The sequence below is a fragment of the Meles meles genome, chromosome 1 (genome assembly GCF_922984935.1).
Source record: "Meles meles chromosome 1, mMelMel3.1 paternal haplotype, whole genome shotgun sequence".
In the NCBI taxonomy this organism is placed as follows: domain Eukaryota; kingdom Metazoa; phylum Chordata; class Mammalia; order Carnivora; family Mustelidae; genus Meles; species Meles meles.
In genome coordinates, this window is record NC_060066.1 from 210,023,006 (window position 1) to 210,048,647 (window position 25,642).

Sequence of the window (25,642 nt, forward strand, 5' to 3'; positions counted from 1 at the left end):
AGTTTCCTCTGTAATCTTGTGTTTTATTATCTGCATTTAAAAATATACTTTGAGATGCCGACCCAAGGTTTCATCGGTTTGCCAGAAGAGCTCATGAAAAGACCAGGGAGGGAGACAAACCGTAAGAGACTTTTAATCTCAGGGAACAAACTGAGGTCTTCTGGAGGGGAGGGAGTTGGGAGGGCTGGGATGGGGTGGCCGGTGATAAACACCGGAGGATACGTGCTATGCTGAGTGCTATGAATTGTGTAAGACTGATGATTCACAGACCTGTACCCCCGAAACAAACAATTATAAATTAAAAAAAAAAAAAAAAGACAACAGTCTTAAGAACTCCAGCTCGAGGGCGCCTGAGTGGCTCAGACAGTTAAGCATCTGCCTTCGGCTCAGGTCATGATCCCAGGGTTCTGGGATCGAGCCCTGCAGAGCCCTGCACCGAGCTCCCTGCTCAGCGGGAAGCCTGCTTCTCCCTCTCCGTCTGCCACTCCCCCTGCTTGTGTGCTCCTGCTCGCTCTCTGTCAAATAAATAAATAAAAATCTTAAAAAAAAAAAAAAAAAAGGGAACTCCAGCTCCAGAGGGTAAAAAAGGCATCCAAGGAACTCCGTTAAGATAAAAGCAGCTGATGAAGGGTTCACTGAGGAACTCCTGTGCAAGAGTGGCCACACCTTTGCAGCGGTCAGGACATCCAGGAAGGCTTTACGCAAGATGCCAGAGGGGCGGTCAGAAGGAACAGAAGTATCATCTCAAAAGAAAACTGTAAAATAAAAATCGTCCAAGGGGGTTAAGGATTTCCGAAGGCTGAGCAATCATGAACTAATCTAAGCTGGGGGGGGGGGGGGGCAGGGGAAGGAACTAAAAACCAGTCTGTCCTCCCGGGAATTGAATAAGCAGAGATTCTTAAAAGAAAATGAAAGAACACCTTCTCCCGTACTGGATGGTAAGCTCTTCCGAGAAAGAAACTGAGCCTCACTTGCTCGTCTTTGCATTCCCATGACCTAGCACTGGGCCCAGCCTGCCACCGGCCCTAAATAAACACAGGCAGGCCGAACTGACACGTAAAAGCAACGTAATCAATGACAACTGTAAAAAAAAGAGGCAATCAGTTGGAGGAAATTACTCATACAACGTTTTCAGGCAGGCAAAAGCAATGTCATATTGACAGTGCACCAAAAAAAAAAAAAAAAAAAAAATTAAGAAATATCTGCAAAATTCAGAACAGCGATGGCCTGCTGGTGTGGAAAAGAGGTGTAAAGAGCCAGAGATCCTATCGGGGGTTCACAGGTGGTACTATGTCTCATGGATGTTAACGATCATGTATGTCCAGAATGTTCTATAAAAACTTCTTGGTAAAATTTTAGTAAAAAATGGGCTTAGGGATTTTTAAAATTCTGCTCGGAGTGCCAGGAAAAGCAAAGAGACAGCCAGAGCTGGTTATGGTGGGAGAGTAATGTTACAGTAAATGTTCTCTCGACCTCGAGGGGCGCCACGCTGGCTCCGTCAATGGAGCATGCCACTCTTGATCTCGGGGTTGTGAGTTCGAGCCTCACACTGGGTATAGAGATTAGTTAAAAGTAAAATCAATCAATCAGTCAATAGAACTGGAGTTTTATTCTGCATCTGACATTCCCAACACAAAATTTTTTTTCACCCATTTGGTCGTTTAACTGGAGGCATTGCCGGAGTACCTGCTACCTACCAGCATGGTTCTGGGGCGTGCTTCTAGGGATGGTTCTGGGGGTACGGGAATGAGTAGCACTGATGAGGTCCCTGTTCTGACCTTATGTGTTAAAGGGAGGGGGGGATGGTGACGGGGGGGGGGGGGGAGTCCATAAATGATATTTCCACCGGGAAGCAGGGTCTTGGCAGACGTCATGAAGTTAAGATGGGGTCATGCTGGCTTAGAGTGGTGCCTAGTCCAATACCTGGTGTCCTCGCAAGAAGAGGGAAACTTGAGCACAGACGCACACAGAGGGAAGGCCATAAAAAGACAGAGGACACCGGAGTGGTGTGGCCACAAGCCAAAAAACGCCAAGGACAGCCAGCAACCAACAGAACGAGGCAAGGAGTTTCCACTGGAGCCTTCTGAAGAAGCACAGCCCTGCCTACGCCTCGACTTTGGACTCCCACCCTCCGGAATTGAGAGAGAATACAATTCTTGTTCCAAGGCTCCAGGTCTGCGATACTTCGCTACGGCGGCCCTAGGAAAGGGGCTGTTGCAAGAAGCTAGGACCGCCGATGGGAGAACCAGCAACTAGAACACGCTGCTGCTCCCTAACCCTTGCTCCAGTTACCTGTAGGCGGCAAGCAGCTTAACTAAGGAGGGGGCAAGTGACTGCCACATCACTCCTGGGCCAGGAACTTCTCACCATGGTGCCAGTCTACCCAGGATTTGCATCTGCAGAAAGCACTTCTTGATTCTGGAGCAGAAGTCCCTCCTTCATATTCAGCGGACAATAAATCTACCCACTGGCCCTCTGTCTACCAGCAAGGACCCCAGAAAACAAGCACTAGCCTTCATCTTCTTCATGGCAACTCCTTGCATTTTTTTTTTTTTCTTAAGATTTTATTTGTTTATTTGACAGAGAGAGACAGCAAGAGAGGGAACACAGGCAGGGGGAGTAGGAGAGGAAGAAGCAGGCTTCCTGCAGAGCAGGGAGCCCAATACAGGGCTCGATCCCAGGACCCCAGGATCATAACCTGAGCTGAAGACAGATGCTCAATGACCAAGCCACACAGGTGCCCCTTAAAAGGTTTTATTTATTTGACAGAGAGAGAGAGAGATCACAAGTAGCCAGAGAGGCAGGTGTGGGAGGGAGACCAGGCTCCCCGCTGAGCAGAGAGCCCCAATGCGGGGCTCAATCCCAGGACCCTGAGATCATGACGTGAGCCGAAAGCAGAGGCTTAACCCACTGAGCCATCCAGGCGCCCCACTTTGCATTTTTTTTTAATGGAAAACTATTAAGTCTTCTTGAGATTTTCTTTTAAGTTATGTATGCTTATGTTGTTTTGGCATTTTCTCTTGTGAGTCAATTCACTAGATGCACAGATTTAACATGCCCGGCACTGTTAAAGGCACGGGGATACAGCAGTCGGTAAAATGGATCCAAGTCCCTGCCCTGTGGCTCACACATCAGAAGGGTAAGTGGAGAAAACGGGATCTACAAGTAGTGTAGGTCCTGCATCAGCTGGGGACAGAGCTCAAAGTAGTAGTATCCATGTCAGATAGAGGCGGCACCTTCACAGACCGTGGCCAAAGAAGGTGCCCCTTGCACAAACATCTAAAGAGTTGAACGAAAAGCCATGTGGATTTTTAGGGTCCGGGTCTTCCAGGCAGAAATAGCAAAAACGAAGGCTCCAATAGGGCTCATGGTTGGAATGTTCCAGAAAGAGCCAGGAAGCCAGTATGGCTGGAGCCAAAGCAACGAGGAGGAGGCTTGCAATGGGAAAGGAGGTCAGAGCTAAAACATGGCCATGTCACACAGAGCCCCGGGTCAGGGCGAGGACCGTGACTTTCATTCTTGATGAGGTGGGCAGCCAACCGAGGGAGCCAACAAAAGACAGATGTGGCCTACCTTATGAGGTACTTGTTTTGGTTTCATTTTAACTGTTTCTTTAAAAAATTCATGAAAATTTGTTCATCCAACCTGCCAGGCACACTTAGCCAGGCTAAGAATATCTCCGTAACTGTGATTATGAATAACGGTGATTATGTGAGAAACACAAGGACTTCACAGCACAGAGGTGCACCGCCCAGAACTAACCATCCGGAGCGATCCAAGTCTGCCGGCGGTTTGTGATGGCAACGTCATGAGCTCGCTGTGACAAACAACCCTGCTGGAACACGAAGTTGTACTTGCGCTTCAGGGGGACCCGGTCTGGTGCTACCCTAAGAGACCGAAGTGAAGCGAGGGCAGACAGGAGACAGCAGTCAGGAGGCCACTTCAATAATCCAGGTGAGCTGCATTGGTGCCCTGGGCCCTGCATTTGGCCCTCTATCTGTTTCTGTAAATAAAGTTTTATTGAAACACAGCCATACTCATTATATATTGTCTATGGCTGCTTTTGTGCTACGGGGGCTGAAACAAATAGTTTGTTGACAGAGACTATATGGCCTGCAAAACCAGAAATATTTACTACCCGGCCCTTTACAGAACATTTACTGACCCCTCTAGAAGATGAGATCAAAAGAAGAGGTACTGTTGTAGGCTTAAGCAACTAGAAAGAAATGAGCTGCCATTTATTGAGACGGGATTCTAGGAGACCAGATGAGAGGAAATACCAGGCGCTCAATTTCGGACGTGGTAACTGTGAGATGCTTCTCAGACGGTGTAGGAGTCTGAGGCTCAGGGAGCAGTTCTGGGCTGGAGAGATCAACCTTGGAACCAGCAGCACAGAGACAGTAATTAAAGCCGGGAACCCAGATAAAATCAGTAAGAGAATTAACACAGATGGAGGGCACAACAGTGTGAAATACTGAGCCCTAGACCCCTGACACTTACACATTAGAGGAATGAAACAGAACCATAACGAGCAGCAAGAAGAAACAGACGGAGACACGATGAAAGCCACGTAAAGAGAAAGACACGTAAGAATGCAGAGCTCTGGAAGCCAAGAGAAGAAAGTGTTTCAAGAACAGGGCCAAAGCCCCATCCATTGAGGCTGAGACGATGACTCAGAGCAGACCGCAGGAGGCCTCACTCTGCTGGATTCGAGTCAGCAGTGGGTGCAAGGACAGACAAGGACAGACAAGGAGACAGAGGCTAGACAAGTCGCTCCGGAAGTTCTGTTGTGATGCAGAGCCAGTGGGGTGGAAGCTGGCAGGGGAAATGAGATCGGAAGAGTTCCTTTTTATGTATTCCCATGATGGGAGAAGGAACAGCATGTATAATGACTATTATAAAAAATAAAAGTTTTCCACTTGAGGGAGAAAACCTGACGAAGCAGGAAAGATGGGAAGTGCTGGGGCAACGGCTCTGAGTAAGACAGAGGAGGTGGGATCTGGGGACAGAATTCAGTAAGGGGGGACAGTTCAAGCTTAACAAGAACTGGCCACGCATACAGGCAGGTAGGAGGATGCGATGATGGGGATCTTGTGTCTGTTTTCTCCATGAAACAGGAAGGCAGGCCCTGAGCCCAGAGCTGCATGGAGAACGAGGTGCTGCCACCGAAGGAGGAGGGTCTGAAACAGACCTGGGAGGGGGCGAGTAAACCGGAAATACGCTCTAACTCCCTGTGAGAGTGCATGACCACAAATCTGAAATGAGACAAACACATGGTTCTGGATTTTTCTCTGGTCTTGTTCCATGGCATGAGACAGCAAGAAGCCAGGAAATGGGATCTGAAACCAGGAGCACAGATGGGGGCACCCGGCTGGCTCAGTCAGTAGAGCATGGAACGCTTGATCTCAGGGTAGTGAGTTCAAGCCCCACATTGGGTGCAGAATTTGCTTAGAAATAAGATATTTACGGGGCGCCTGGGTGGCTCAGCGGGTTAAAGCCTCTGCCTTCAGCTCAGGTCATGGTCCCGGGGTGCTGGGATCGAGCCCCGCATCGGGCTCTTTGCTTAGCTGGGAGCCTGCTTCCTCCTCTCTCTCTGCCTGCCTCTCTGCCTACTTGTAATCTCTGTCTGTCAAATAAATAAATCTTAAAAAAAAAAAAAAATAAGATATTTACAGGCACTTGGGTGGCTCGGTCAGTTAAGCATCCGACTCTTGATTTCAGCTCAGGTCATGGTCTCAAGGTCCTGAGGTGGAGCCCTGCATTGGGCTCCACATTTAACAAGGAATCTACTTGGGATTCTCTCTCTCTCTCCCTCCGCCCCTCCCTCTGCCTATGTACGCACCTGCAGTCTCTCTCTCAAATAAATAAATAAATCTTATAAATAAATAAATGGATGAATTAGTGAATAAAATCTTTATAGAGCAAACCAACCAACTAGGAGCATGGTTTAACCAAGGAAATAAGACAAAACGAGAGGGAGGCAAGAGAGAGGAGTGACAATGAGTGACCGTGGAATTTAAATGGGGCAAGGAGGGAAGTGGGGACCCTAGGGGAGGAAGAAGTGAAGAAAGAGGCATAGAGGGAGTGAGCCAAAAAGCTGAAGGTGGTCCTCAGGAAGTCACTGAGACGGAAAAGTCTAGAGCCTGACCATGGCTGTAAGTGGCTGGTGTCGGATGGAAGACAACGTCGCTAAGGGAAAGCAGCACAAAAAGTTAGAGGGCAGAGTCCTGGAAGGTCATCCACATAGCTACTAAAGTCACCATGAATCACGACACAGGCAGCGCTGAGGAGAGAGTGGACCACACAAGGCAGGGAGAGCGGGGTCAGGGGACAGCTGCGACAAGGACAGGAGCGGAGAATACAGTCTGACGACACAAGGTTCAAATCAATGTGTTCTTAGAGTGGAGGAAGACTGGTCTAGAAGAAGAAATGAGAAAGCAACAGAGGAGGAGTATAAATTCAGCGAGAGCCCCAAGGGGAAGGGCTGTCTACAGAGAAGGAACCAGCCAGGGACTGACCGTGAGCATTTCAGTGCTGGGGGTTGGGGTAGGGGTACAGAGGGGTATATAGCAAGCCTTACAGAGCGGAGAGACCAAGAAGTAAGGGATGAGGACCTGGGAGTCTCGGTGGCTGACAAGCAGGACAGGGCACAGGCCGTGATGATCCCTGGCAGTCCCAAAGGGGCACGGCGCTGTGAGCAGGTGCAGTCAGCCAGACACACACGAGCTCGGGTCTCCGGTCTGCCCACCACTGATGCAGTGCGATCTCAGGCCCCTCCCCATCCCACTAGCTCTCCCCCAACAATCTCCAGCCTTCCAGGGGGGACCTGGCCATGGTGAGACAAACGACACTGTTGGAAGCGCTGTTCCTAAGGAAAAGGCAAAAACCCAACTGGAATCCTGAGCCCATCCCCTACCAGAAGACCATCACGGCTTCTCAGAGGTGTACAGGGAAGACCCTTCAGGCAAAGGCACTTCTGAAGTACTAACTGACGACGTGGCCTAAGCATCTCTCACTTTTATCATCAACAGAAGGACGTATAAGCATTAATATTTACATGGCAGAACGGTCTACAGTGATACCTAACAAGAGCTATGGCAACAGACACTCGGCAAATGCTTTTAATTGACGAGTTACCCGGTTCAGAAAGACGGATTATGCGGAAGGCAATGAGGGGAACGCATTACATGACTGTAAGAATGAACGATCATATTAAATTATTCAATGACACAGTGATGAATGCGGATCTGAACGCACCTGCTTTTTCAAAATTAGAATCCCAATTATAATACTCATTATAATGGTAATAATTCTTAGGCTCAGTAGAAAAGTTCACTTGATAAAAGACAGATATTTTCAAATATACAGTATGCATCAATATCACTGTTTCCCAACAAAGGCAGTTGTGGATATCAACTGTGAGCCCATTAATTATAAAGAAAGAAATTTTCACATTAATTAACTGTCAATGAGATAGCTCTAAAACATCCCGTCATGTAAATTTTTATACCCTGAAAGTTTACAGAAAGAGTTACAAGACAATGTAAAATGGAGCCAAAGTAATGAAATGTAAAATGAAGACAAAGTAAATATGAAGGAAATTGATACTTCAAGGTTTGTTATTTTGGCCATTATTCCAAATCTTGCATTTTCAGATGATTTTATCATTAAAAAAAAAAAAAAGCTCCAACCAAACTCATAAAATCAGCTGAGCCAAATGAAGCCTTACTGGCTTTGCCATCAGAGATTAAGACCTGAGCCGCCTGTATGAACCAAAGGACGAAAGTTACGGAAAGGAAAACAATCAGTTTTAACAGTTGACCATCAAAATGAACAGAAATGAACAAAACACAATATAATGATCTTAATCTTTTAAACTACTCCTTGCAGAATTTCTGCTTTGTTTTGTTTTTGGCTTGTAGGATATTAAAAAGTTGCTGTCCTCAATTCATTTCGCCCTTACTGTGGAAATATCGCCATCGCAAGCTTCCTAGGGAGCTATGACGCAGATTATAAACGCGGCCCAGGTGTGAGAGTGAGGCTTACCTGATGCACCTATTGGGGAGGTAGCTGGGGTCATGTTGTGGACACTGAGACCGAGGCTCTGGGAGGGGCCTGGGGCTGATGCTGCTATGGGAGGCCCCAGAGGGTTCTCCCTCTGGGGCGAGGTGAGCGGGGTGGTCGGCTGGGAGGTCTGTCCACCAGCAAGTCGTGCAAGGCGCCTCCGTCGGATCTACAAGAGGGGAGAAAAGACATTCTGTAACTCAAGCGTAGAAACACGCTTCTGCCCAAGAACAACATTAAGGCTGTCAGGAAGCATCGAAAGCCACACAGGCGCTTCACGGCCACACAGGTCTGGAGAAAAAAGGGCTCATTCAAAACAGGTCATAACTTGGCATACCAGTACCTTCACGGACTGCCACATTGCTTTTTCAAACCTGCATCTCACTGCCTTACGATCCCCGTTTATCACACTTTAAGTGACAGCGTGAATCTGCCGCAAGCATGCTACACTTTCAAACACACCGAAGCTTGTTATTTTAATAAAACTATGTTAACTTGGTTATTTCAAAATAGGTCAGTTGTTTTGGGGGAGGGTTTTTTTGGTTTGTTTTTGTTTTGTTTTTTGTTTTTTCAGAGAGAGAAGAGGGGGGGGAAAGGGCAAAGGGAGAAGGAGACAGAATCCAAAAAAAGCGCCACACCAATGTAGAGGCCAATGCAGGGCTCGATCTCATGGCCCTTGAGATCATGACCTGAGCAGAAATCAAGAGTCAGATACTCAACCAACTGAGCCACCCAGCTCCCCTAAACAGGTGAGATTTTAAATAAATACCCAATTTATTTATTATTATTATAAGAGAGAGACACAGTGACAGAGGGAAGAGAAGCAGGGCAACTGGGAGAGGAGGAAGCAGGCTTGCCGTGGAGCAGGTAGCCCGATGCAGGGCTCGATGCCAGGACTCTGGAATCATGCCCTGACCCAAAGGCAGACGCTCTAATGACTGAGCCACCCGGGCGCCTCATAAATACCCAATTTAATTTACTCAAGCAAAAGTAACAAACGTTACACCAAGACACAAATTTTGTCCTCACTTTCCGGAGCAAAACAATTCAATTTTTCTTACTTAATTGCAATAAAAATATAATCCGCTACTTCTTCCCTATAATAATACCCCAGAGTTATCCAGTGATTAAAATACCTGCCACAAAATCCCAGTGGATTCCGAAAATGCTTCCCTCACATTTTGATAACCATTAATTTACAACCAGGCAATAAACTCTCACTGACCACCTGCTGTCCCATGCAGTGAGGACATCTAACTCCTGTGATAAGCTTCTGGCTCTATGCAGCCATCCAAGAAGCAAACCAAGTAGGCTGCTATACTCATTCCATCACTAATAAGGAAGATGAGAAAGTCAGCCTACGACAGCGCTGACCGGGACGCAGCGCATCCGGACGAAGCATGTGTCATCCTGACACTGCAGACAACCTGTCCCTTCCGCTGTTCAGACAAGCAAGGACATCCTCGTTCTTTTTTTTTTTTTTTAAGATTTTATTTATTTATTTGACAGAGATCACAAGTAGGCAGAGAGGCAGGCAGAGAGAGAGGGGGAAACAGGCTCTCTGCTGAGCAGACAGCCCAATGCAGGGCTCGATCCCAGGACCCTGGGATCATGACCTGAGCCGAAGGCAGAGGCTTAACCCGCTGAGCCTCTCAAGTGCCCCAGACATTCTGATGCTTTTTTTTTTTAAAGATTTTATTTATTTATTGACAGACAGAGATCACAAGTAGGCAGAGAAGCAGGCAGAGAGAGAGGGAGAAGCAGGCTCCCTGCTGAGCAGACAGCCTGATGCGGGGCTCGATCCCAGGACCGTGGGATCATGACCCGAGCCGAAGGCAGAGGCTTTAACCCACTGAGCCACCCAGACGCCCCAGACATTCTGATTCTTAACCCCAAAGTTGAGGAGCCCATTCCTATGCCCCAGCTGCAAATATACCTATCAACGAACTTCCACAAAATCCTGAAGCTGTCTGGTTGTTCATCTATCTACTTCATTAAATTAAATCCCTTGAAGGAAAGATGGGGTCTTACTGATTAAAAATAAACACTGAGAGGCGCCCAGATGGCTCCATTGGTTAGACATGCGACTCGATCTCAGAGTTGGGAGTTCAAGCCCCATGCGGGGGGCAGAGATTACAAATCAAAAAAGTAAATAAAAAATCGGGGCTCCTGGGTGGCTCAGTGGGTTAAGCCTCTGCCTTCGGCTCAGGTCATGATCTCAGAGTCCTGGGATCGAGCCCCGCATCGGGCTCTCTGCTTGACAGGGAGCCTGCTTCCCCCTCTTTCTCTGCCTGCCTCTCTGCCTACTTGTGACCTCTCTTTCTGTCAAATAAATCAATAAAATCTTTAAGAAAAATTAATAAAAAATAAAAATAAACTGAAAAAATAAAATTAAAACAAACACTGACATAGCACTTTGTCTTCTGGCAATATTCTCAACACTTTATAAAGCCAAACTCATTTAATCCTTATCATGAGCTTCTGTGTGCATTTATGCCCATTTTACATATGGGCAAACTGAGGTACAGAGGTTACATCCTTGCTTAATTAGTAAGCGGCAGAGCTGGAATGTGAGCCCATGCAATCTAGCTGCACAGCCAATGCCCTCACCACTATTCCAATAGTCTGGGGATCTCTGAGGATCTCCGAGACCCTTAGAAGAGGGCATGCTGAAGCCAAAGCTATTTTTACAATATCACTAAGACATCTGCCTCTTTTGCTCTCATTCTCAATGGTCCAGTGGAGGTTTCCAGAGACCATGTGACATGTCATGTTGCAACAACTTTAATATGGAATTTAATGAGAATTCAGCTGTATTCTAGTAAATCGGACATTTAAAAGACTTGCAAAAGTGAGGATAATATCAACTTTTCTCACTAAATATGTTCGTTTGGGGGTGCCTGGGAGGCTCAGTTGGCTAAGTGACTGGCTTCAGCTCAGGTCATGATCCTGGAGTCCCCAGACCGAGTCCCACATTGGGCTCCCAGCTCCATGGGGAGTCTGCTTCTCCCTCTGACCTTCTCCCCTCTCATGCTCTCTCTCTCAAATAAATAAACCATTTTTTTTAAACGCTTGTTTTGGAAAATGTGGTCTTTTCATTAGAGATACATTATTTACATTAATATACAATGTTTTTATTATTATTTTTCAGGTTTCTCACTTTTTATTTCTATTATGGCAAATTCAATGGATAGAACCCACCTGAACAAAAGCTCTTTGAGATCTTCACCGTTTCCTAAGAGTGTAAAGGAGTCCTGAGACCAAATCTCTGAGAACCAGGAGGCCCTCTCGTCTTCATCCTTATCTCCCTACTGTCAAGCCCCACACCTGCTCTGTTAACAGATGAAAAACCTCACTGAAAGAAATTCCTGAAGTGTTTCTCTCATGAACACTTACCTGGGGTAGAGGGTGGGAACATGGACCAGAAATTTCCGATCCCATTACTCAAGCCACAGACCCAGGATTTGTGTTCACTGCTTCCTCGCTTCCCTCCGTCTCCTCAAACACCCAGTCTGTCACCAAGCTCTGCTCCTTCAACCTGGGTCCACCCTCTCCCCTCAGCTCCTCGGCCCCCACCCTACCTAGACCACCATCCTTTCTCACCAGGCCCTCTGCCAAACGGCCCCAGGAATCTGTGTCCGCTCTGGCCTGGTCAAAGCAAAGGCTCTACATTCCTTTCTTTAAAGACTTTCAAAGTTTCAGATTTCGGAAATGACTGCGTATCAAACCACGATGAAGATAACACCTCATCCCTGTGAAGACAGCTGCCATGGAAAAAAACCAGAAAATAACAAGTGTTCGTGAGGACGTGAAGAAACTGGAGCCCTCGAGCACCGGTGGTGGGAACGTCACGTGGTGCAGCCACTTTTTATCAACAGTTGGGTGGGTCTTCAAAAAATTAAAACCAGAATTACCATAGGAGCCGGTAATTCCACTCCTAGGAAATACCCAAGAAAAGTGAAAGCAGGGACTCAAACAGGGAGCTATTCCCCCACGTTCACGGCAGCGCTGTCCGTAAGAGCAACCCAGTGTCCACCCGTGGGTCGACAAAATGTGGCACACAGACACAACGGAACAGTACTCAGCCTTAAAACGGACGTCCTGACACGTGCGGCAACACGGATGCACCTTGAGGACCTGAGGCTAAGTGGGATCGGCTAGTGACGAAAAGGCAAACACTGTATGATTCCACTTATAAGGTATCCAGAGTAGCCAAATTCACAGAGACAGAAAGTAAAATAGCGGTTGCCAAGGGCTGGGGCGATTTTCAAAATCTAAGTATAGAATAAAATCCTAAGTGATAAGAAAGCATGTTATCCAACTTTCCCCTACAATCTCCTCTCCACGCAGCCATCACAGTAATTCTTTAAAAACACACACCACCCTCCCCTGCTCAAACCATTCAACGGCTTCCCACTGCACTTGGAAGAGAAACCAAGCCGTCACCGTGTCCTGCGGAGCCCGTGGCTGTCTCTCCAGGCTCACGGTAAACCACACGAGGCGCCAGCCACACTGGCCCCGTCGTTAGCCCTTGTTTACCTTCAGCCACTTGCAATTCCTTAAGCCTAGACACAATTTTCTAATTCTTGGCATGGCTGGTTCTTCCTCTTCCCTCCATTCTCAGCTTAAGTATCACCGCCTCCCGGAGGACTTCCCTGATCACTTACCTAGCACTATTCTTCCCGCCACAAACACTGATGCTGTAGCCTTCTGATCACATGCTCCAGCACTCTGCAAGGTCTGTAATTACATTCTCTATTCCTTTTGGTTTTTCTAAGATTTATTTGAGAGAGAGGGCATGCATGCCTATGCACCTGTGGGCAGGGAGGCAGAGGGAGAGGGACAAGCAGACTCCATGCTGAGCGTGGAGCCCCATGTGGGGCTTGACCCCACAACCCCGAGATCATGACCTGAACTGAAACCAACCCGGATGCTTACCAACCGAGCCACCGAGGGGCCCCTGTCATTACATTATCTATTTCTTACTGTCTTGCTTACTGTTTCCCTGTTAGAATGGAAGCTCCATGAGAAAAGCAGTCTGCGTTGTTTTCACGGGTATATCTCCAGCACTGAGCGTAGTGCCAGGCACGTAACAGGTCTGGACGTAATGAACAATGGGGAAATGGAATACGTCGAATCAGGAAAGGCGAAGTATTCAAGCCACACAGAAGAATGTTTAACAGAACAGTCAAAGCTCAGAGTTTCCGACGTCTGACATTCACTCCTCTTCAGACAGCCACTCGTTCAACAAATAAAATACTCATCAAGTACAGGAGAGTAAACTAAAGAGTTTCTACTCTCGTGGCGCTCAGATTTTAGCAGAGGTCAAAAGGACAAGAGCCAAACGGACAAAAAGTATGCCAGCAGGTTATGAGCACCACCAGAGAGAAATAAAGCAGGGAGGGAGGGACAGCAGGGCATGTGGGGAGAGGGTGTGCGATTTTTACTAAGGTGGACAGAAGAGCGTCTCTGCTAACGGGGGCGTCAGCAAACATGAAGGAAGAGAGGAAGGCAACCAGGTGGGTACCTGGGAAGTACGGCGGGGGTGTGGGTGGCTCATGTTCAAGGTCAGCAAGGCTCGTGTGGCTGGAGCAAAATGCGTAAGAGAGAAAGAGCAGATGATGAGATCAGAGGCATGAAGGGGCCTGGTAGGCCGTGGCGAAAACACTGGGAAGCCGCCAGGGGGTTCTGACCAGAAAAGTGACATAATTCAACTTACATTTCTCAATTATTATTTTGGCTGCTACGGAGAATAAAGAGCGACATAATTCAACTTACATTTTAAAGTACTATTGTGGCTGCTAGGGGAGAAAGGGAATAGGCAGTGAGGGCACTTGGGAGGATGCCGACACCCTGAACTGGGGTGGGTGGCCGTGAAGACCATGGGGGGTGATCAGCTGCCATACGCTTTGAAGGCAGAGCACAAGCTCACGGGATTTGCGGATGGACCGGGGCAGGACAGAACCAAAGGAGGGAACGAGGCTGACACCGTCTTGGGCCTGAGCAACTCACCAAATCAGTCTACTGAGACAAAGACGACAGTAGGAAACATGGAGGGAGGGAGATGAAAGTTACTTTAGACACATGATTATTAAACATGCAGATGGCGTGATCTTCATGTGAATTCTATGACTTTTAATTGAGTATAAGATAGTAATTAGGGGGCGGCTGGGTGGCTCCCAGCCGGTGAGGCGTCTGCCTTCAGCTCAGGTCACGATCACAGGGTCCTGAGATCAAGGCCCCCGTTCTCCTGCCCCCTCTGCCTCTCCCCTGCTTGTGCACTCTCTCTCTCAAATAAATACAATCTTTTAAAAATAAATAGTGATTAAATAAATAGCAATTAAAATGAAAACAGGATCTGATGTGCAGGACAGAGGGCAGGTTAGGATGACCCTTGCAGAGCTTTTGGCTTCCAGACAGCACGGAGAGCCGTGAGCCGGGATGACGTCACCGAGGCAGCGCGTGCAGACAGTGATTCAGGAGTCCGAGGACGGAGCCTGCCAACACACCAACAACTGGCGCGGGGGAAGGGAGGGGAGGGGACACCAATAGAGGAGACAGAGAATGGTGTCGGGCGGCCTCCGGGTTCACCGGGAGGACTGACCCTGCCTTCCTAGAAACCAGTCAGAGACCTGCCACGGCGAGTAACGTCATTCCGTGGACAGGCGAGCCACATGAAGACGGACAGGTGTCCGTCGGAACCGGCAAAGAGGTGGGAGCTGAAGGCCTTGTCAAGGCCTTTTTGGAGGAATGCAGGGGCAGAAAGCCTGACTGCAGCAGCTCCAACCAAGAACCAGAGACTGCAAGCACCGATTTCGGAGACTTTCTACTGTCGGAAAAGAAAAAAACAGAAGAGCCAAAGTGGGGAGGGGAGGGGAGTGAGGGCCCTCTGCCGAGGAGAGCAGCAAAGACGCAAGTGTCTGAGCGCAGGTGGATGCAGAACCCAGCGGTGTCACGTGCAGGACGCGACAGGAAAGGTGGCTGCGGCGGACGGACGGGAACCCGCAATCCGGCAGGACACCTGCGTGCTGGTGTCCCGACGGGCCGTGCTCGCTGTCGTCTTGGGTAACACACTTAACGCCTTCCCGGAGGGGAAGTGGGGATGATAAACTCCCCCCTGCAGAGCTTGCCCAGGCAGCTGTTACAATCAGACCGGGCGGCGCGTGTTTGCAGAAGCGCCCTGACAACTGCAGGTGAGGACAAATTAGGGGCGGCGCGTCCCACTCTGGAATCCAGGGGGCGAGCTGGCGAGCGAGCTCCAGTCCACACGGCAGTCTGGGTACCACTCGCGACAGTATGAAGCGGAAGCAGCTAGATGTAAACCAGCACGGACCGCGTGGTCCCATCTGTATCAGGTTCACAGACGAGAGAAAAGAGGTGTGGGCAGGCGCCCGGGCTGCTGCCGTCGGTCTTGTTCTGTAACTGACGAGTTTCACAGGTGTGTGCACGGTGAGAAAACGCCCTGGGCTGCAAGCCCGCCATGTGGGCCGTGGCTTCCGGGCTATATATCTGGTTCCTCGCAACTTCAACATTGAATGGAGTCTTCTCTATGTTTCGAACGTGACGTAATTTCATTTATTTTTTTTTTTAATTTTTTTTTTAAGATTTTATTTATTTATTTGACAGAGAAAGATCACAAGCAAGCAGAGAGGCAGGCAGAGAGAGAGAGGAGGAAGCAGGCTCCCTGCTGAGCAGAGAGCCCGATGTGGGACTCGATCCCAGGACCCTGAGATCATGACCTGAGCCGAAGGCAGCGGCTTAACCCACTGAGCCACCCAGGAGCCCTAATTTCATTTTTTTTTTTTTAAAGATTTTATTTATTTAATTGACAGAGAGAGATCACAAGTAGGCAGAGAGGCAGACAGAGAGAGAGGAAGGGAAGCAGGCTTCCCGCTGAGCAGAGAGCCCGACGCGGGACTGGATCCCAGGACCCTGAGATCATGACCTGAGCCGAAGGCAGCGGCCCAACCCACTGAGCCATCCAGGCGCCCCCTTAATTTCATTTTTTTAAACACTTCATTTATTGGGGCGCCTGGGTGACTCAGTCGGTGAAAAGTCTGCCTTTGGCTCAAGGCATGATCTTGGGGTCCTGAGATCGAACCCCATGTTGGGCTCCCTGCTCAGCAGGGAGTCTGCTTCTCCCTCTGTGCTCTCCCTTTCTCTCAAATAAATAAATAACATCTATAAAAATAAATAAATAAATTTTAAAAAGACTTTTTTATTTACCAGAGAAGAGACAGAGCAAGCAAGAGAGAGAGGGAGGCGGGCCAGAGGGAGAGGGAGAAACAGGCTCCCCTCTGAGCAGGGAACCTGATGTGGGGCTCAATCCCAGGACCTGGAGATCATGACCTGAGCCAAAGGTAGACGCTTAACTGACTGAGCCACCCAGGCGCCCCTCAAACATGATACAGTTTTTTAAAAAGATTTTATTTATTTATTTGTCAGAGAGAGTAAGAGTGCAAGCAGGGGAAAGCACAGGCAGAGGGAGAAGCAGGCTCCCCATTGAGCAGGAAGCCTGATGTGGGGCTCGATCCCAGGACCACAGGGTCATGACCTGAGCCGAAGGCAGATGCTTAACTGGATGAGCCACCCAGGTGTCCCAAACGTGATTCAATTTTTTAAAAAATTAATCCTACTTGTCCTTCAAGGCCTACAAGTGCTACATTTTTGGTGTAGATTCTATAATTTTTTTTCATTTAGCATAAATGAATAAAGAAGTAGTAATTGAAATATCTTACATGTCTGATTTTTTTAACTTTTTTTTTTAAGATTTTATTTTTCTTATTTGAGAGAGAGAGAGCATGAGTAGAGGAAGGGTCAGAGGGAGAAGCAGACGCCCCCACCGGGAGCCCGATGCAGGACTGGATCTAGGACTCCAGCATCATGACCTGAGCTAAAGGAAGTCGCCCAACCAAATGAGCCACCCAGGCGCCCAGTACTTTAATTTTTAAAATGGGTTTATCTAGGGGCCCCTGGGTGGCTCGGTTGGCTCAAGTGTCTGACTCCTGGTTTCGACTCAAGTCATGATCTCGGGGTCATGGGACTGAATCCCATGTGAAGCTTCCCGCTCAGTGCACAGTCAGCTTGAAATTCGTTCCCCCTCCTTCCCCCTCCCCCTCTGCTCCTCCTCCTGCTCGCTCTCTCCAAAATAAATAAAATCTTTAAAATGTGTTTATCTATACACACCCATACAACAGAAGGCCTGATAAAGGGAGACTAAAATTTTTACAGAAACCAGCATTTGGGCTGATCTGCCTGAAGCTGAGTTTCAGTACCTTAAAGGCCACTAACTTAGGAGCCCATGCTTGGTTTCAAATTCAAGTTCAACTTTTATCACTTACTACCTAGGTAGGATCAAGATAAGTCACTTAACCCTCTCTGGGCTTCAGTGTCCACGTCTGGACATTGGGGCTAAACACCGTAGCCTCCACAGAGCAGTGGGAAAACCAGCATCTGTGCCCTGTGCCCTGCGCCCTACTTTACTTTTGTCCACGGCCTGTATCTGACCTCCTACACACGTGATGTTCTTTATGCACTGCTCATTCACTGTTCCCCGACTCTAGGCTTCTCGAAGCAAGGACTTCTCTCAGTTTCCTCTCTGATGCCTCACCGGTGCCTAGAAGAGTACCGGGTACACGGAAGATGCTCTCTGAGCAGCTGCTGAATTAATGAAAGAATAAATGAAAAGTGCTAGAAAATGTCTTGCACATACAATTTACTGTTCAGGAATTAATATTATCATTACTTTGAAAAAGCACACATGGTGTTTTTGAAAAAATATATAAAGCCACTTTTCAATCTGGTGTCAAGTTCAGCCTGAGATGTTATATTTACATGGTTCTTCTGGGTGAACACAGAATAAATGCCCTGGCTCACAGCAATACGGGCTTGAAGGAAGGAAGTTTTCCAAGAAAGATTTCTACTGCGCTGGCGTTCCCCAATCCCTACCCCCAGCACTCTGCAAACACAGGTCAGAAAAAAAGAAAGAAAAAGAGAAAGAAAGAAAGGAGAGCGAAGAATCAGGACTCTGTGAAATACAGTGTGGACTACTAACAGACACAGGGAGGGCAGTGAGGGACATAGGCAGGTCCGTGCATGACACGAACTGGTAGATGACTGATAAGCCCCGTCCTCACCCGCCTCCATCTTCAAGACCTACTGGGAAGAGGAGAAGAAGCCACGGAAGGGCCAGCGCTCTGGGCTGCCTGCGCCGTACTCCATGGAGGACAGTGCCCTTCGGGAGACGGACCACTTTCTAAGCAGGGGTGGCCATGAACTGGTTTAGCAGCCAGAAGACCCATGAAGTATCTAGACAGGAGACTGCTAGGAGATGGCTGTGAGCATCTGAAGGTATGAGGGCTCATCTCATTAATTTGACTATTAAGAGATGTGACCTCACTTTTATCACCAACAGAACATCACAACATGTGAGACACAAACTAAAAATAGCTCGGCACATCAAAATATTACTGAACTTTTTTCTCTTTGCTTAGTCTACTTTTTTAACAAACTAAGAACATAAGATTGGTATAACCTCTCTTAAACAAGAATTCGGTTTTCCCAGATGTCACAAAGAGAAAACAGCAAAAGCATAAAAAAGGAGCTTCCAATTCTGCAACTTATGTCCTGAGCCACGATTCAAACCCAACATACAGATCATGAAATCTCATTTCTAGAGTTTTTCTGGTCTTGACCATGTGGGATCTCATTTCACAAGTGGCATTAAAATAGGGTTTTCCCCAGAATTGTTCTATTCTGATGCATTTCCTACTCTCACGTTCCTGATCAACTAAAAATAGATTCAAAACAGCTACGGTTCAAACCAGCAAGGGTCTCTGCGGTGACATGGGGCAGAGGCTCTGACAGGATGGGCCCAACTCTTCCTCTCATTTTTAGTGGGGTTTTCTTTGGTGGGGGGGTGGTAAATCCAAAAAACATTGCTTTAAATTTAGTAAAGAGTCATTCTACAGAAGCATCTTTCAATACTCTAAAAAAATTAAATTCCAACATAAACACATCTGAATATCTACTCCTTAGAATGGTGTCCTGGAGATAATACTTACTTTGTTTATTGCTGATTTTGTATCTCAAAGTAAATGCATTCAAATCTCAACATCAGGGGCGCCTGGGTGGCTCAATCGTTAAGCATCTGCCTTTGGCTCAGGTCATGATCCCAGGGTCCTGGGATCCAGCCCCGCATCAGGCTCCCTGCTCAGCGGGGAGCCTGCTTCTCCCTCTCCCACTTCCCCTGCTTATGTTCCCTCTCTAGCCGTCTCTCTGTCAAATAAATAAATAAAAATTAAAAATCTTTTTTTAAAAAAAAGTGAACATCACACCTCTGTGACCCAAAATTCACCAGCTGCCTTTTAAAAATTCACTATTTTAAATTAATCTTCACTCAAAAGCTCCAGGACTCTTGCCATCTAAATCCCTCCCCCCATTTGAAAAAATATATTAAGTTCAGTCTGCTGTCACCCTACATACATGAGGCCGAAAACAGAAAAATCCTTTCTCTTTAAGTAGACTCCATACCCCATGTGGATCTTGAATTCAGGACCCTGAGATTAAGGGTCCCATGCTCTACAGACTGAACCAGCCAGGAGCCCCTACAAAAATTCTTTTTGCTTCAATCTTAACATTATGGCAAGAAGTGACTTAAATTCTCCTTCGAAGATTTCAAATGAACACAAGTAAATATCTCCTTACTTCTCAATACAATCCCATCACCTCTCCTGCGGACAGGAAGCTAACTGAGCACTCAGATAATAAAGTTTCCAAGGTTAGTCACTGTCAACTAATTCCAGAAGGGTGCTGGAAACTCAAAGACAAAACAGTAATTTTTAATATTATGACTAACACTTACTCAGCCCTTAAACCATACGCCAGATGCTATTCTTTTTTTTTTTTTTTAAAGATTTTATTTATTTATTAGAGAGAGAGAGAGAGCAAGCACAGGCAGAGGCAGAGGGCAAAGCAGGCTCCCTGCCAAACAAGGAGCCCGATGTGGGACTCGATCCCAGGACGCTGGGATCATGACCTGAGCCGAAGGCAGTCGCTTAACCAACTGAGCCACCCAGGCGTCCCGCCAGATGCTATTCTGAGGGCTTCATAGTTTATAAACCTAGTTAATAACCCAAAGAGATCAGTCCATTTATTTATCGTTCCATTTTACAGATGAGGAAACTGAGCTCAGAGAGATAAGGTGACTTGCTCAAGGTGATACAGCTAGAAAATGAAAGCGGAGATAAGAGCCCGCACCGCCGGGGCGCCTGGGTGGCTCAGTGGGTTAAGCCTCTGCCTTCAGCTCAGGTCATGATCTCAGGGTCCTGGGATGGAGCCCCGCATTGGGCTCTCTGCTCCCCGGGGAGACTGCTTCCCTCTCTCTCTCTGCCTGCCTCTCTGTCTACTTGTGATCTCTGTCAAATAAACAAATAAAATCTTTAAAAAAAAAAAAAAAGCCGGGACAGTCTAACTCTGGAGTGCCCCATATGAACCACACCCACTGATCTAGAAAATCCCTTCTGAAGTCGCAGGGACCTGCACACAGAGGTGGCCTCATTCCGCTGAAGACCCAGTCCTTGTTCATTATCAGTTATGAGTTAATGAGCACATACATTAATGTTAGTGTTTCAGATACTGTATCCAACTCTATGAACACTGGACTATTTATAAGCTCCCTCTTTGATGAGCGCCCACACTGAAATAAAGAACATTTCTATTTTCGGGTCCAAAATATACAGATTACCAGCAAATAAAACAAACAAAAATGACACTTTGTGAACATAATCTTGCCCCCTCAGATTCAGTCCCTTATTGGCCGATCAACTGCTCTCAAGTCACTGCAGCAGGTGCTCCAGAGCGGGCCACGCCAGAGCAGTAAGCCCAACCCTCAAGGATTTCCAGACCCACGCGGGGAGAAAACATGGACAAAAACCATCAACTGGGATACAGCACGATAAGGTCTGCATGAGAGGCAGTGAGAGTAGAAAAGACACAAAGGAGGGCAACTCAGACCCCAACTCAGGCTGGGGTATCTGTTGTCACTTCATGGGGAGGTTACAGATACGTACACACACACACACGTGCACGCACACGTACATACGCACGCACACGCACGTGCACACATACACACGTGCACACACGGGGAGCTCAGTAATGCTGTATCTTTAAAAGAAAACAAGCTGTTTTCTTTTTTTTTAAGATTTTATTTATTTGAGAGAGAGAGAGCGCGCGCGCGCACAAACAGGGAGCAGCAGGCTGAGGGAGAGGGAGAAGCAGGCTCCACCCTGAGCAGGGAACCCCATGCAGGGAATGGATCCCAGGACCCCAAGATCATGATCCAAGTCAAAGGCAGACGCTCAACCAATGGAGCCACCCGGGTGCCCCCAACGTGTTTTCTGTTTACTTCAAAATCTCCTGCTCTTAAAAGGAGGATTTTCTTTTTTAAAGATTTTATTTTTAAGCAGACTCCACACCCAAAGTGAGGCTCAAACTCACACCCCGAGATCACGAGTCGCAGGCTCCACCCACTGAGCCAGCCAGGCGACCCAAGGGGAACTATTTTTATGCACTGTTTTACCACAGTACTTTAAAAAATTAAGTTGGAAACGCAGGCTGCAAAAGGACACACACAATAATTCCATTTGGGCATATTTACATTACAATGGATATTATTATTAAGTGCAAATTACACATAAATGAAAATGGCAAGGATACATAATAAGTTTCTATTTTTCCCCCTCTTCTCCTTTCCCACAATTTCTGAAGAAGAAAACGAAATCATCATTATTTCCTGCCATGCCTCTAAAACTGGAAAACATTCCGGTGGAAGTGCAGCTCTGCTCCAGATCACCCTCGCTCCGACAGCCAGGATGACAGCCGAGCCTCCACGGGCCACAGGCTGGACTGGCCGGAAGGGACCCGGTCATTTCTGCTCACATTTCATTGGCCAGAACAAGTCACATGGGCACAACTTAAGGCAGCTGGGCGGAGAAAGAGACCCCCCTCCCCCAGGAAGGGGCAGTGAATATCCCAACAAGAACACAGTCTGGTATAGTAGAGTGTTTTTAATTCACCGCATATGTGGGACGCCTGGGTGGCTCAGTTGGTTGGGCGGCTGCCTTCAGCTCAGGTCATGATCCCCGTGTCCTGGGATCGAGTCCCACATCCGGCTCCTTGCTCGGCAGGGAGCCTGCTTCTCCCTCTGCCTCTGCTGCCACTCTACCTGCCTATGCTCTCTCTCTCTGGCAAATAAATAAATTATTAAAAAAAAAAAATTCACTGCATATGTGACGTTACGGGTCACTTACCGCACATGCCTCCCCAAGTAACTGCCCAGCATCGCCTCTTCGGTTCTTGGCTCAAATGCTACTTCCCAGTGAGGCCTTCCCTTACCACCTCCTATCCCCTATCTCTGCTTTACGGTTCTCCACTTTCAAACAGTCCTGCCAAAACCAACAGGTATGTTTACGTACGTACGTACACATGAACACACGTACACAGGTCCGGGTGTGTGCACACATGTGTACATGCACGGGCACACGTGTATGCTCACATGTGTACACACACGTGTGTTTGGACCGAGAGCACTGAAGTGAACACGGCAAGAAGGCAACACCAAACACTGATGCATCTGGGTGACTCGGTCAACCTTTCTGCGAATCTGGAAATTCCTGGAGTTAAGAAGCTGAGGGGATAAATGAGATTCACCAGCGTGGCTCATGCTTTCTCTAGCTGGGCTCAGCTGCACAGAGCAGGCGCGAGGCCGGGGTCTCCGGGGCTGCTGAGTGAAGACGGGGAAGCTCATGGGCAGTGTACACAAGGCACTGAGTATCACGAAGCAGAAGCCAAGGCAAAGGCGGCATCTGGATTCCAGGTTCTGGTCTCTTCCTGTGGCCCAGCCTTCCTTCTGTCCTTGGGCTCAAAAAGAAGACCCCCGCACCCGTAAAATAAATCTCATAAATCAAATGAGTCATTCTGTTACTTCCTGTGTGTATGCGTGTGACGACCTCAGCTTCCCAGGGGCGCTCTCAGTCCTCTGCCTGCGTGGGGAACATCACCTCGCTTTTCTCTCGAGTGGGTTTTCAGGATTCAAATTCAGTTACACCGACTGTATGTTAACATCATGGCAAATCATCCGAGGCAGTAATCCTGAAAATTGAGCAACATACGAACTCGTATGCTATGCATGCACGTCCCCGGACTGGAGTTAAGACAGGACGGAGGAGTTCGTCAGGTGACGGAACAGAGGAGCACTGTCGAAGGCTGGGAGGCTCGATGAGAACACACAGCGTTTTGGGGAATTCTGAGTTGTTTAGGGGTGAGCGTGTGCGGCCAAGGCACAATACAAGGCAGGCTGAGACAAGCCCGTGGTGAGGTCTGATACTATCCTAAGACTGACTTTTCCATAAAGGCGAGGAAGAGATGTTGATGGATTCAAGCAGGGGAGTAACTGGGTCAGGTTTGTCTTTTAAAAAGCATCACTCTGTCTACTACGTGGAGAATGGACTGGGTGGGACAAAGCAAGCCTGGGTGACAGGGACCATGGAAGGGACAGTTCCATCAGCAGAACTGATCATTACTTGCAAGTGACATGTGAGGAAGAAGAGTGTAGATTTCAGGCCTAAACAGATGGCACCATTTCCTAAAACTGAGACTACAAAAGGACATTTTGAGAAGAGAAGGTGAGTTCCGACTGCACTGTGGGCTGAGGTGCCTCGAAAAACACCCAGACAGAATACTGCCCTATGGGCAGCCAACACGGGTAGGTACGGATGGACAGACGGACATGGGTATGGATATGGTTTCCATTTCCTTGTTCTAGCAACTAGATTCAAAGGGATTAACAATACGTAAGACATATTTTCAATTTACCTTAAAATCAAACAGACAAGGACATTAGGACAGAAGTAAAGTGAGGACACAAAAAATAACACTAAGGCAGAAGAGAGATCCATACACATTACACGCACGTATCAACACAGTGCGTGACTGACAACACAAACCACATACCCGCAGAGGCTTCCTGCCACAGGACGATTCAGAGAAAGCAATTTTAGAGGGGCCCCCACAAGGAGACCCACACATCACCCTTGCTGGTGCGGACTGATTTAAGATAGAGTACCAAGGGCAGGTTCAAAACCGGAGGGTCAGGAGGGCCTCTGGTTTTCATTAGCTTTTCAAAGGAGTCCCTTTCTAAAAAAGATTAAAAACTACTCTCTCGGGGCATGCATGGGCTGCATAGTCTTCATTCAATCCGCTGTTAAAACATGCTCCATTACTCTCCATAAGCACTGAGCCACGGGGAGGTTTAGTGGCTTTCCAGTGGCCCCCCATCCCCGCAAGCAGAGCCACGCAGGGAAGCACGGCAGGCTGAAAAGCCATGTTCTGTCCACCACACTGGGGAAGCTGGAGATCTGTGTGCACATCTCAAGCAGGGGACAGGACCAGCGAGGGGACTGGAGGGTCATCATTAAGTACTCAGCAGGTACTCAGTACAGTAGGTACTGGCAGAAACGCTAGGTACCAAGAGGGCAGAACTTGGCTACCTCCTGAGCACTCAGAACTAAGCATGGACCACAGAGCCCAGAGAATAAATAAAATGAATGCCCCCAAACAGGCCAGTCATTCATTCATTCATTCAACAAATGCACCTGGAATGTAGGAAACAAAAGGAGAACCAAGAACAGAGTCCTGAGAAACATCCTTTAGGGTGTACTGGGGAAGAGCAGTCTGCGACGGAGACAGGAAGGTAAGAAAGCCATATACCCATGGCATCCAGAAGACGCTTGCGAAAAAAACGTGATCACCGGGGTCAAAAGCCAAAGAGAGGTTAAAGGGAATGTTCTGAGAAGTGCCCAGGGTCTGGCAATCTTAGCGAGGGCAGTGTGGATGCAGCGATGAAGGGGAAAGTGTGCAAATGAGCACAAGGAGGGAAGACACCGGAAAATGAGGGGGCCGGGAGATCCCCTCTTGTAAGGGTCTGGTCTGTGAAAGGGAAGGACAGAGATAAAGCAACAGCGAGAGGAGAGGACAGAACCAGGGTGGGCAGCTTGCTGTTTTTACAACGGGTGTGAGCTGGAGAGCTTCTGAGTCAAAAGGGATAGAGAAGGAAGACAGAAGACTGAGTGATCACCCAGAAAGCCAGGCACGGGGCAAGACGGGACAGAAAAGAACACCCATGAAGACACTGTGCTACAGAGAAGACACAAAAATCCAGCACGTTCGGCGCCTGGGTGGCTCAGCGGGTTAAGCCTCTGCCTTTGGCTCAGGTCATGATCTCAGGGTCCTGGGATCGAGCCCCGCATCGGGCTCTCTGCTCAGCAGGGAGCCTGCTTCCTCCTCTCTCTCTCTGCCTGCCTCTCTGCCTGCTTGTGATCTCTCTGTGTCAAATAAATAAAATCTTAAAAAAAAAAATCCAACACTTAGAACAGGGGTTGGCGCCCCATAACTACTTCCCCTCTACCACTACCACAGTTATTATTTTTATCAGAAAGAGGCAGGTTTCATGACCTGAACATGGAAAGAAGTTAGTGGGAACGAAGGAGGGAGGTAAAAGGAACAGGGAAAAAGTGCCTGA

At 47.9% G+C, this 25,642-nt stretch overlaps 1 protein-coding gene across 2 annotated transcripts in view; it reads right to left on the bottom strand.

The window, feature by feature from the left end:
• Positions 1–25,642, bottom strand: part of UBE4B (ubiquitination factor E4B) — a 123,535-nt gene that overhangs the window by 76,353 nt on the left and 21,540 nt on the right. For both annotated transcript variants that reach the window (XM_046002477.1, XM_046002488.1), the window contains exon 2: positions 8,047–8,233. In XM_046002477.1, the coding sequence (XP_045858433.1) occupies positions 8,047–8,233 (187 nt within the window). The remainder of the gene's footprint in view (positions 1–8,046; positions 8,234–25,642) is intronic.